This window comes from Ylistrum balloti, unplaced genomic scaffold (genome assembly GCF_031769215.1).
Source record: "Ylistrum balloti isolate Yb309-2 unplaced genomic scaffold, AGI_CSIRO_Ybal_v1 Utg369806, whole genome shotgun sequence".
NCBI lineage: Eukaryota > Metazoa > Mollusca > Bivalvia > Pectinida > Pectinidae > Ylistrum > Ylistrum balloti.
Window position 1 is genome coordinate 1,300,246 of NW_026781981.1, and position 12,113 is coordinate 1,312,358.

Sequence of the window (12,113 nt, forward strand, 5' to 3'; positions counted from 1 at the left end):
ATGACGTAGTATTGTAAGAGATATCTAACAAAAAAAAATAATAAAACAAAAATGCTTTAATGCTTTTATTAACCTAACGGCTCTGGATGGATTCCCCTTTCAGTCGTGAAAAGGTATGGGGTCACCTGTCTGACTACACAGGTTCAGCGGCTGTGAGACCATGCATCAAAGAGTGATTTTCGTAATTGCATGAAAATACATAATACAGTTTAATACATTGTATTTAATATACAAATAAGTAGAGTACAGTAAGAATTTCGAACTTTCTACGTATTTTTCAATACCCGCTGCCGAAAGTCACGCGATTTTTACTCCGCACCTTCAGAAAATTCCTTCAGTGCGGCAGTGTCTATCGGATCCACAGAGCTGCAAGTCATAGCTTGTTAAAGGGAGGCAACACTTTTATATAGATAAAATCATCAGTCCTTCGCTTGTTGATTAAAAATAATCTCATGACATGACAGTCCACTTTCGTTGTATGTGTACAATTTGTAGCCTTGATGTGCTTTAAATTTAATTATCAAATTTCTTTTTACCAACGTTGATATTTTAGTAGATTCAATTAGGTCTTCAACGGTTGAGCTTTTGAGATGAAGATATGTGATGTATACTTAACATAAAGTACACAAAGATATTTTCGCTTATTATCGATATATTGTAAGTGTTAGAAACTGAAATGGATGAAATATAATCATTGCCATACTTTTTACATTAGAGTTATTTATCAGCGGAGTGCCACTCTGGGAGCTAACAACTGGCAAGGTCTGATGTTTTATGTTACAAATCTGTCAAAACAGGTACTGGTTTCACCAGATAACATTTTTGTGAACAACATTTTCAGCTAAGAACAATTAGTTTATAATTTTGACGTTTATTAAAAACTTTCCCCAAAAGGGCCCAAGACTAAGTAAATTTGGCCCCTAGATATTAGTTCATGCTCCTACTCATTTCAAACTAATAACATTTTCTTGATGTCTTAAAAAAGATCATCATTAAAGAAAAAGAAATAAATAAAAAACTTCACATTGACATTTGATGCTGTGGCCATCATTATTTACCAGGTGACTTGTCTATTCATTTCAATGGACTTTGCTTCTGAATGTTCTAATTGTATACATGTACAGTGTTAAATACAAAATTTAACCTTGACCTGGTAACTTGACATTATACTTCAGTCAACTTTTCTTAAAAAAAATTGTCATACAATGTAACAAAATATTTAAAGAAATGCTGAAGACTATATTGACATACTATAGTGTATCCTCAAGCAGGCATGTAGGTTATCAAGGTACAATGGTATGTGTTCAGTTTTTTCCAGATATCCGACACAGGTAAGATATAGCTAGAATGCGTTAAAAATCCACATAATTTTGATTTAGAGGTGTAGGTAAATATGCAAGGAGCTGTGCAGTATATGTTTAAAAAAAAGTTCCCTCAAGATATCTGGAGTGGTTCCAACATTAGTTCTGACCCAGGAAAGAATGTACTTGGTTGTTTACACTTTATATTTGGTCACAGAACCTTTGAGTGATGCAGTTATGTGTCAAGTTTCATCATATTATAAGTTCATTGGTTCAAAAGTTATTGCCCCAAAAAGATTCTGCAATGGAAAAAACAGTGCCAATATTTTTTTTCCGATTTGAACATTTAGGCAACAAAATCAGACCAATGCAAGCTTTTATATGTTACTATTAACTGAAACCACAACCTTCAATTTCTATCTGGCCAGGGCTTTTTGCCAAAATTACATGAGGACTAGTTGCATTTGGATGATAAGAAAAATGCTGCTATTTTACATCAATCCTTTGCTTTACGAGTTAGAAATGTGATAATTCTGAGTAATCTCAAGTCAGGATTGTTATGCGCCTGCTTTCCCATATGTCTTTGAAAGATTTTTACCAACGTGAATTGAACATTCCTCTCTTTTTTCTGTTGTTTAAGTCAATCAATTGCACATTAACTTAATTTTTACTAATATGTTAAAGGAAAATCATCAGACAGGGCAAAAGAAAGACTGGCACACAAGACAAGTGACTAAATGCCAGAATACAATTATTCTACCACTTCTTGGTCTTTGCAGCTTAAGACAAGCCAATTATACATAACCAAGGTTAATGTCAGCTTCAGCGGTAATGAAGCTGGTTTAATCCACTGGTGACTTTAGTTCCACTAAAAAACATTATAGTACATGTGTGTATAGTCAACTCTATTTCAAACAGCTATTTATATTGGTCACACCACAACAACCAGATGCTGTCTGTATATGCACCAACATTTAAGAAGCAAGACAGTGATTGGCTTGAGTTAACAGCATATGTATCTGCATTAGATGAAACAGTTGGACCGTAGTCTAAGTATGAAGTACATAGTCTCAAAATCAAATTACTGTTCTTGAAATTGAAAAAAGCCAAAACAGATGATGCATTGTTTACTCTATGTAATGGTGCTTACAACCAGTGAAAAAAAATTCCCATGGTCTTTCCAGCCATGCAATTCCATTGCCGTCCTTCGAGTCATGTACAACTCAACTGCCGTCCTTCGAGACATGTCCAACTCCACTACCGTCCTTCGAGCCATGTATAACTCCACTGCCCTTCTTTAAGCGATGAACAACTCCATTGATGTGCTAGGAGATTGTAGATGATAGAGACAAAGTTCTCTACACCCACTAATAGTGGATTTGGTGTTTTTATGATTTTAACCATGACCAATACAGTGCCTTATCTTTGTTCAAGAAATACGACTTTGAGATATATTGGTAAACATTAGTTTTGTAAGTTGTACAACACATTCCATACTCTTTTTACCGTCGCTACCAAAAGTGATGTCCAGGTTGGTGCCTCCAGCATGAAGCTTACCCAATGCATGGCTGTAGTCCTCCCTTGGATAAGAGGATAATTTACGACTATGTGGCACTTATAACATCTGTACATTGATATTTATGTGCAGCACTCATCGTATGAAATGTGTTGAAATGTTTTCATTTAATATCTGTTGGGAAATACAATGCAATCGTTCCGTAAAATGACGGGAAGTAAATGGTTCATGCAATAACAGTCACTTTTGTGTTAAATATCTCTCATTTGTTACCTCATTTTTTCGTTACATGTGCACGTTTTATGTTGTTTTTTTTCTATTTGATTTTGACAATGAAGTTTATTCAATTGTATATATCCGATTTTTAAAATGTTTAAATTCTGTCTTTCTCATCATCAATGTCTCAGAAATCGAAAGTAGAATTTGAATATGTCAATTTGTTGTTAGCATAAACAACCTAGCACACACCTTTTAGTCAATTTCCAAGTATTTTGTTATTCCAATAAATGACGAAGTTTGAAACATGTGAAGAATATCATTATTCTATGTTTCAAACTTATTATCTGTAGCAGAAACATTTCACCAGTCGATTCATACATACGACAATGCCTAACTGGCGAGTTAAACAAATGTATTTCATGACATCTCAAGACATAAAAAAGGTAAGAAGGCATGTTTACAGCGATGTTTCAAGACATCATGAAGGAAACGTGAGCACTTTTTTGTGTTGTTTAAGATGTCATAAGTAAGGAACAAGTTAAAGAGGAATGAGAGGTTTTTAAACCATATAAAAAAATAAAGAGTGATCTCCCTTGGGTACTCCCCACGATGTGGATGGTTTATTCACATTTTGAAAGTAAGTCAATAAAGTCTCTGTCTATCTGTTGGACTTGGCAACACGTTCCAACTCATCCTTCTTCTTGATGGCATGGGAGTTTGAAGATCCCTGAAATAACAAATGACATTATAAAAACCAAATAAAAAGAAAGATTCCTTAGACTAAACCCTTAATCAAATGTATTTTATAATTCAGTTTTCTTAATGCTGCATAGTGTTGCTTCCTCTTTTACATAACAGTATTGTAAATCACTTAAATTTCACATCAGTACGTGAGGAGAACCAATTGTGAATCCAAATCTAACACAATTACTTGTATGAATCTCTTAATGATGTCCTTGTTATTAAACTGTCACCTCGCTTTTACTTTGGTTTACACTTCTGCTGAATAATACATACTAAATCATATCAGGAACAAACAAATCTGCCAGACATATGTTACTAAAATGCAAACTTCTTTAGAACACACTGTTTTCCTGACTAGAACTGCAAACCATGGTGTCATTCAAATGTACAACTATGGGTCAGAGGTCGAGCATGTGTGCCACAATAGATAAAATTGTAAGTCCCTGATGCAATTTTTGTGTATTTACAATACCAAAAATTAACATGCAAAATATCTTTTTAATTAAATTACAAAACATGATGCCTTTATGAAACACTATGACCCTGTTTGCATCAAATTCTGAAATAGGACATTAAAACTAAATGTATGCTCAATTTTTCAAATGTAGGTCAAAGGTTCCGGTCAATAATTTTTTGTACCAACAGAAAGTTTTTTCACAAGGAACACTCATGCCAAATATGAAAACCCTATCTCATATTATGCAACAGTTATGGGCAAGGTTAAAGTTTACAACAGACAGACAAAACAGACCACACAAAAACAATATGATCCCTAGGAATCTTTTGATCTTGGTGAATTAAAATTAGACAATTACTGTATAATTAGTGTAAAATTTAACACTGCACTATACTTCTGGTCTATTGAAGTCCTGTCATCATACCCTGAAAACAACTCACTTCACTTTTCAAATATAAAAGCATGTGGAGTGATCACATTCATTTCTTTTGTCTACTAGCCTGGAGTATGGTGAATACAATTCAGTATGCACACAAGACTGAATCACTGTCAAAGTATAGTCACACAGCTCTGATATGGGAATACAATTCAGTATGCACACAAGACTGAATCACTGTCAAAGTATAGTCACACAGCTCTGATATGGGAGTCCCCCCCCCACTCATTCGCGAATTCTAAGTCATTTCTAAAAAGATGTATCTGCAAATATGACAGCAACGGTGAACTCGTAAAATTAAGTATTTGAGAAATCTAATTGATTTACAGTATGTAAAATACAATCAAATCACCTGTTTATTCTTCATTCCATATTTTACATTAAGCCCTCCTAAACCAACCGTAAAAACTCAAAATAAGTTCAAAATGGAGCACTGCCCATAAAGTGCCGATTTTGGATGCTGGGAAAAACTTCCAACTACTACTTTGCCCCATCAACCACCTTATTGTTAGGATGTTACATTTTGATAAGAATTATTTACATAATTTTTTCAGCTATGTATGTTTTTTTGTGTTTTTTTTTTTCTGAAAGAAATCTTCAATACATCTTACACCTGTCCCAATTAACATTGTGGAGCTCCACTCACATTGCAATGTGTTTACCCTCTTGTAACACATGCCTCTTTATTCATCTTCAGATAAATCAAAGATATATTTGGACGATTTTTTTTACTGCTGCTTTACATTCCAAAACAACTTACCTTTGCTGCATTGATGAGCTCATCAGCAAGACATTCTGCGATGGTTTTAATGTTTCTGAAGGAAGCCTCACGGGCACCTGTGCACAGTAACCATATAGCCTGGTTGACTCTACGGAGAGGAGAAACATCCACAGCTTGTCTCCTGACAGTACCAGCACGACCAATACGTGTGGAGTCCTCACGTGGACCGCTGTTAATGATGGCATTTACAAGAACTTGGAGAGGGTTCTAAAATGAAAATGAAATTACATTAGTAAATTACCTGATATTTTTCACAGAATACATTTGGGGAACCAAAGATTTCCCCCTCAACTAATATTCTATGACAACAATCTAGTAAATATCCAACAAACAAGTCAACTCTTAGATTAAGCTGTACATATACTCTATAGACAAACTTTCTTTAGAGTATGATTTTCTTTTGCATACAAAGTAAATTTGGGAAAATGAATCCCTACAAATAAAAACATTGAAAATTAAGACTATTTTCATTGTTTGAAAACACACGCCCATGTATTATTCATGTTGTCTTTTGGAATCTAAATATAAATTGTGCTTACAGCTAGAGCGCATTTCTTATATATACTGTATTGTTAATTTCAGTGCAGAGGACAATTTATTCCTAAGACAGTTAAGTCTTCAATTCTGAAAAGTCTGTGTTTGGAACCTGATAATAGCCGTGTACTTTCAACAACATAGTTAATGAAAATAGGTTTTTGAGTATCAATAGTTTTATTTTTGGTGTTTAATTTTGAGATTTTCCTTCAATAGGGAAGTTTGAAAAACAAAATTGCAAGTGAAATTTTCTGTATTATCAGGCATGTCTCTATCCAAGGATAACGCCAAGAACCAGATCCACCTTGCTTGTAATTCTGAACATGTCACCAAACTATTCACTTCTTTCATAACATCATAATGAAGACATGACATTCTCTGAACCTACTAAAGAAAGAATGTTTAAAACTTGACAATCTATTCATTACAACATTCACTCAGTTACACATCAACTACTCTTTTTTTTCATATTGTATTCCTTACCTCACCAGTCAGCAAATGAATGATTTCAAAAGCATGCTTGACAATCCTCATTGCCATCAGTTTTTTGCCGTTGTTCCGTCCATGCATCATGAGAGAGCAGGTAAGGCGTTCCACAATGGGACATTGTGCCTTCCTAAAACGCTTGACCTGGTAACGGCCGGAGGAGTGAGGCAGATACTTAGCATACTTCTCCTTTACAGCGATATAATCCTGAAGAAGGAAATAAAATACAAAATACAATTAAATTGAGCAGAGTGACTTAAACAAAAGTAGTTTCAAACTGAAATAATGAATTATAACAATAATTCAAATTATTCACTATTAAAATTGAAGATTGGTTGTCACTATTTCAGCATGCTCTTAACTACAGATTACTTCAATTTTTTCCACATCATTTGGATCATCTACATTCCTATTCCTTATGCAACATTTACACTTTTTGAGAATTTCTCGAGATTTAGTTATCAATCATTAATTCAATAAAAGTAAATCTGTATTCATAGAACATCCTTCCCCTCTTTACAATAGAATTGCCATGGATATCTTTAATTCCAATCTATACATCTATATCTACCTAACTGGCTTCAATTATAACAGGGATGAACAATTTAAGAATCTTTTTAACTAGATTAAGGGTACTTGTAATATTTTTCACTACTCCTGGTAATATTTCTAGTTAGGTTTGAATAAAAAACTTTTCAATCTTTTCACCCCTCCTCCTTTTTTTCAATTATTAATACAACATGATGGGTTATGTCCTGGTGACCTTAGTGCCCTCTGTACTTCACAAAATACAAATGGTTTTAATTGACCATTTCACAATTTTAAACCAGCCCCAAGCAATACAATAATGAAACAAACTCACAGTTAAACTGATGTCGCTGACTTGGACATCATCTGAGGACCATTTACCAAAGAGCTTGATCTCTGGAAGCTCGGCAGTAACAGGGGCAGGTTCGTCCCAACTCTCGGCCATGACTGGTTAGTTCTACAGCAATGACAAAATAATAATAATGATATTAAATTTGTTTTTATTGCTAGATGAGCCTAAAAGATACTGAAGAAGACAAAGTGGTAATCTAATCTGTTTATTTGCACTTAGAAGTTCAGCAAAATTACCCAGATGGTCACTAAATTACCACAAACTGCAGACAATACACTATATAAAATCTCAGCATGCTTTCAATGATGAAAATGGGGGCTACATAGTCAGATGATAATGATGACTTCACATTTTTGAAGCCAAATACCTTTGCCATATCGTTAGTTTTCAAACATTCATTGGTGCAATAAATTGAACTCATTTCCATTAGTGTGTTATTTTTAACACATGTGTATGCTCAGATGTTTACCATTTGGACAAAAAAATGACCAATTCTTCATACTTTTTTGACACTGATATCAAAAGTTTAAGTTCCTTAGACAATCTGGTAACTCACACAGGCCCACAACATTCTGTTTAAAAAACTGCACATGCCTATACAAATGTATCCTTATCTGGCATCAACACATGTCATGTGTATTTATTGAGGGCAGAAACTAAATTTCAACATTCATTATTTATGCAAGATGAAAAATTGAGCTATTCTGGAAAATGAAGAGGTCTATAGAAAAAAAGACAGCCCGTTAGGTTCCTTGCATGCAGGTCGTGAACGGAATCAGTTGCCGACTGTCTATGATGTGATGTAGTAGCACATTAGTGTAAAAACAGGAATGTCCATTTACATGTTGACCCATATAAAGTTATATACATATGTAAATGAAAAAAATATCACAAAACAAAAAGAAATATATCGTCAATTTTTTATATAAATAAATAAACCATTTAACTTCTCCGCACTGTGGCTGTTCGTTGGATAAGTGTGCTTTTATTTAAGACAATCTACAACTGAAATGCTTGCTCCAATATGTAGTAGTGATAATTTATAACCTACACATATCTTGGTCATTAGACAGGTACCGCACATAATGTTTAATCACTATTATATATATTGTATATATATTGCTAAAAACAGCTATTCATAGCTGTATCAAACTGATGAAAATCCCCCTTATTTTTAGACAAAAATGGATGTGCACAAAAGCATGACAGTTGGTGACCATTTACTCATCATTATTATTCTGTGATATAATCCATAACTTTTACAGCCACATTAATTTATGTAATAATTTTCAATGTGAATAAACGTATATTTTCAAAATACTGATGCAAATAACATCTTGCATTTTGTAAAAACCACCAACATTATCATCTCTATTATCCATATCTGATGTGGCAAAAAAATGGCCATCGTTAAATTCATAATAATATGACATTTAAACTAATGCTGTTACTGTCGGTCAGTAATATAAACGGTCATTTTAACAAAAAGTACGAAAACATTCTTTTATTTCCTATGCGATCATATATATTGTCATATTGGCTATTGGGTAATGTTCAATATATGCCATTTTTTGTTGCAACTCTTAAAAAGAACTTTAAATGTTTCTATTTCAGAAAGCCCTTGCAATGGAGTAACTCAATGATTTCTCAAAGCTGTAACTATCCCAAAATGCAGAATTATTATCCAAGGCATAGGAGGGGTTCTCCCGAACTTAATAAAGCTGACAAACTGTCGTGATTAAAGGTATGAAATCTTTAAACAGATTAGATTCTATACGCAGAATCAATTCTTCTCAAATGTGACACAATTATTTACAAAAGAACACCCATCAGATGTTCTCATTCCCCACTTCCAAGGTATTCCTGATTCACAACTGACATACCCACGTGTATACAGACCACCATAAAAACACAATTTCATGCACATGTGTGGCCTGGGCATCATTTCGGTCAGTTTGTGACCAATAAGATAAGTATATTCATTAATTAGAAAGGCCAGTCAGGGTATAAATTTCGTTTTGATAAAGAGTTACAAGTTTATTTATTGTGCCGACCCATATCGCCATTCTCACCGTGGTCACAGCGGAAGTGAAAAGACCGATTAAAGCGGGGTTTACACGATATCCGGCATGGGGATCAGAAAAGTAAAACCCTAATGGATGAGGTGGTCAAATTCCGGAAAATAAGGATAATAGCTATGAGGTATTTGTTAGCGTTAACAAATTCGATTTATATTCATCATTTGGTAAAAAATGTAATGTAATATTCTTGGGTGAAATTATACATTATCAATAATTGCCGTTGTAGTATGCGAGTTAGTTTTACGGAAATCATTTACAGCAGTAAAAATTGACGAGTTGTGTCCCCTCATCCATACATGATAGAAAAATCCTCACCATGTATACCATTAGATGTTGGTGTTTGAAACCACACTTTATATTTTAAACTCAACTAAAAAATATAGAACAATATAACAAAAAAATGTGTAAAATACACAGAATTTTCCAGAATTGTACAGATTTATGATGCTTTAATTATTTTACATCAAAATGATATATCTAACGGGTTTAACAGGTACTTTAGTGAATAAGATACATGATTTGTTGGATAAATCATTTGTGGCATTTACGGCTTACCTTACCTTAATCCAAAGATTGATTGATATGTAAACGATTATCTATACATCATGAAATATCAAATTAAATAAAGTCATGTGCTCAATATAAATTCTGCAAGAAACATTTAATGGATGAACATTTTTTTTAGAGAATGTACCATTCATCATGAGCTGAGATTTTCAAATAGGAAGTCATACCCCTTGGAACAACCCATCATACATTTTAAGAAAATGTGATGAAAAATAAATGTGTAGGTTTAATATATCATGTAATTTTTGTTATAAAGAGCTAGCTAACTCCAGGTCAGTTTTCATACACTACCAATAAATATCTCTGTCCTAAGGATATTTAAGTTTTGAAAAATCCTATTTTAAAAGGAAGCATATTCACTATTTGTTTTTAAATATTTAGATTTATGAAATGAATAAATATCAAGATATTTATTTCATGACTTTTTGTTTGTTTGTTTTTTTTTTTTTTTTTTATGTTTAGTGTATATGTTCATTCAGACTTTTCATATGTAGTTTGGGGGTGAAAATAATGTATGCATTTAGCTTGACCAGAAATAACAAAGTTTTACCTCACATCAGTCAATATTTTGTTTCAAAAATTCTCAATAGACAAAACCATATTACGTATCAAATGGAAATTAAATAGCTCCATATAAGTTTATCAGATATCAACATTTATCATCTTGGACTTAAAATAACACCTTATTTCTATTGCTGTTGTGTACATGTTCTGTAAAACGAGCAGTTTACATTTCTGTATGTTGCTATTTTATCATTAATGTTTTACATTACATAACATCTTGCAATAAATATTATTTACATGGATGATATATATTTATCAATTATAACATGTATATCATGTATGTATTGTTTCACGCTGGTCATACAGGTAAAACATCGGTTATAGCCTTGGGTAATCTCAATACACTGACCAATTAGTGTACTCTACCTGGTCTGTGGTACAGATGTTCGGGTATAGCCTGAGAGAAAATCTCAATACGCTGACCAATGAATAAAGTATTCTGATCTCCCAGAGTTACTGCCCTTTGTTCTCACTTTGTCAGATGGTATAACGATAAGCTGGACAGTCGATTGGGGCTGAGAATGTGTGTAGAGGTATTCAGGTGTGTGAATATGATAGAGTTATAGGACATATTTCATCTGATATAGAAAATGACTTTTTATTTTATATGCAGATTAGATTATAGAAAATAATGCTGATCAATGATGATATTGATTATAAATATTTTCTGTACATGACATTTTTATTGAATATCTAAGGTACATGTAAATTAAATCTTATTCTTCAGTAAGAGAAAGCGGTGAAATTGGAGTTGACACAAAACTGATATACAATGTAGATCCATAAACAAGAGGCCTAAGAGCCTTAACGATTACCTGAGTCACAATTCTTCTCGAAACATGCCTTAAAAATGATTTTGTTAAAAAGGAAGATAAATTTACCTATATTGTACTAATAATGCAAATGTAAATTGTGCATAACATGAACTGCTGTTCCATGCTAAGGCGTCTTACCACCTTTGAATTAAAAGAAATTACACTTAAAATTGAATTTTCCTATGTCATATCAATATATAGTTGTAGTCGGAAATTATCTCCCTTGAAATTGGAGCTCTTCCTGTCGATATTGCAAGTTATCGACCTCGATTTTTCGGGGAAATTGTTTTTATTTTCAAGGCCACTTCTCAGAATCTCTATTACAAACTGGATGTTTTTCTTTGAATATTTGGTCATTGTTTAATTACGTAATCTTCTTGCAATATAACGAAAATCGTCCGTACTGACAGCAATGTAAGGTACTAGGGTACCCAACTTATCAATAGGAAATACCACACCGTCCTGCTTATTCTATAAAAAACATGTTGATCATCGGAACCAATCGTCTATTACAAATAGGATAACGTCATTGAGACCTTGACGCCCTTGACCAATGAAAAATCGGATATAAAAAGACAGGATTTCCGCCGTTTTTAAAGGATTTCCCGGCTATTTTTCGAAACGGTGTTGACGCAATTTTCTACCTGAGTATTCTGCACTGCGCCTGAAATTTATACTTCTCAGCTTAAGTACAAAGACGTGATAAAAGACCATTAAACCATTAATTTTTGC

At 33.3% G+C, this 12,113-nt stretch overlaps 1 protein-coding gene across 1 annotated transcript; it reads right to left on the reverse strand.

Annotated features, from left to right (window-relative positions):
• Positions 1–3,625: 3,625 nt before the first annotated feature.
• LOC132544640 (small ribosomal subunit protein uS7) lies at positions 3,626–9,437 on the reverse strand. The gene is made up of 5 exons (XM_060208261.1): positions 9,427–9,437; positions 7,337–7,459; positions 6,472–6,681; positions 5,434–5,661; positions 3,626–3,763 (listed from the first exon to the last, which is right to left on the reverse strand). The coding sequence occupies exons 2-5, from the start codon at positions 7,445–7,447 to the stop codon at positions 3,695–3,697; spliced, it is 618 nt and encodes a 205-aa protein (XP_060064244.1). The 5' UTR covers positions 7,448–7,459; positions 9,427–9,437; the 3' UTR covers positions 3,626–3,694.
• Between the last annotated feature and the right edge of the window lie 2,676 nt (positions 9,438–12,113).

Bases quoted from the DNA above. Each gene is read 5' to 3' on its own strand.
- LOC132544640 (XM_060208261.1), bottom strand. From the start codon at position 7,447: ATGGCCGAGAGTTGGGACGAACCTGCCCCTGTTACTGCCGAGCTTCCA. The intron at 6,682-7,336 runs GTGAGTTTGTTT...TTCCTTCTTCAG, and splicing joins TCAGCGACATCAGTTTAACT to GATTATATCGCTGTAAAGGA. The intron at 3,764-5,433 runs GTAAGTTGTTTT...TTGTTATTTCAG, and splicing joins AGCTCATCAATGCAGCAAAG to GGATCTTCAAACTCCCATGC.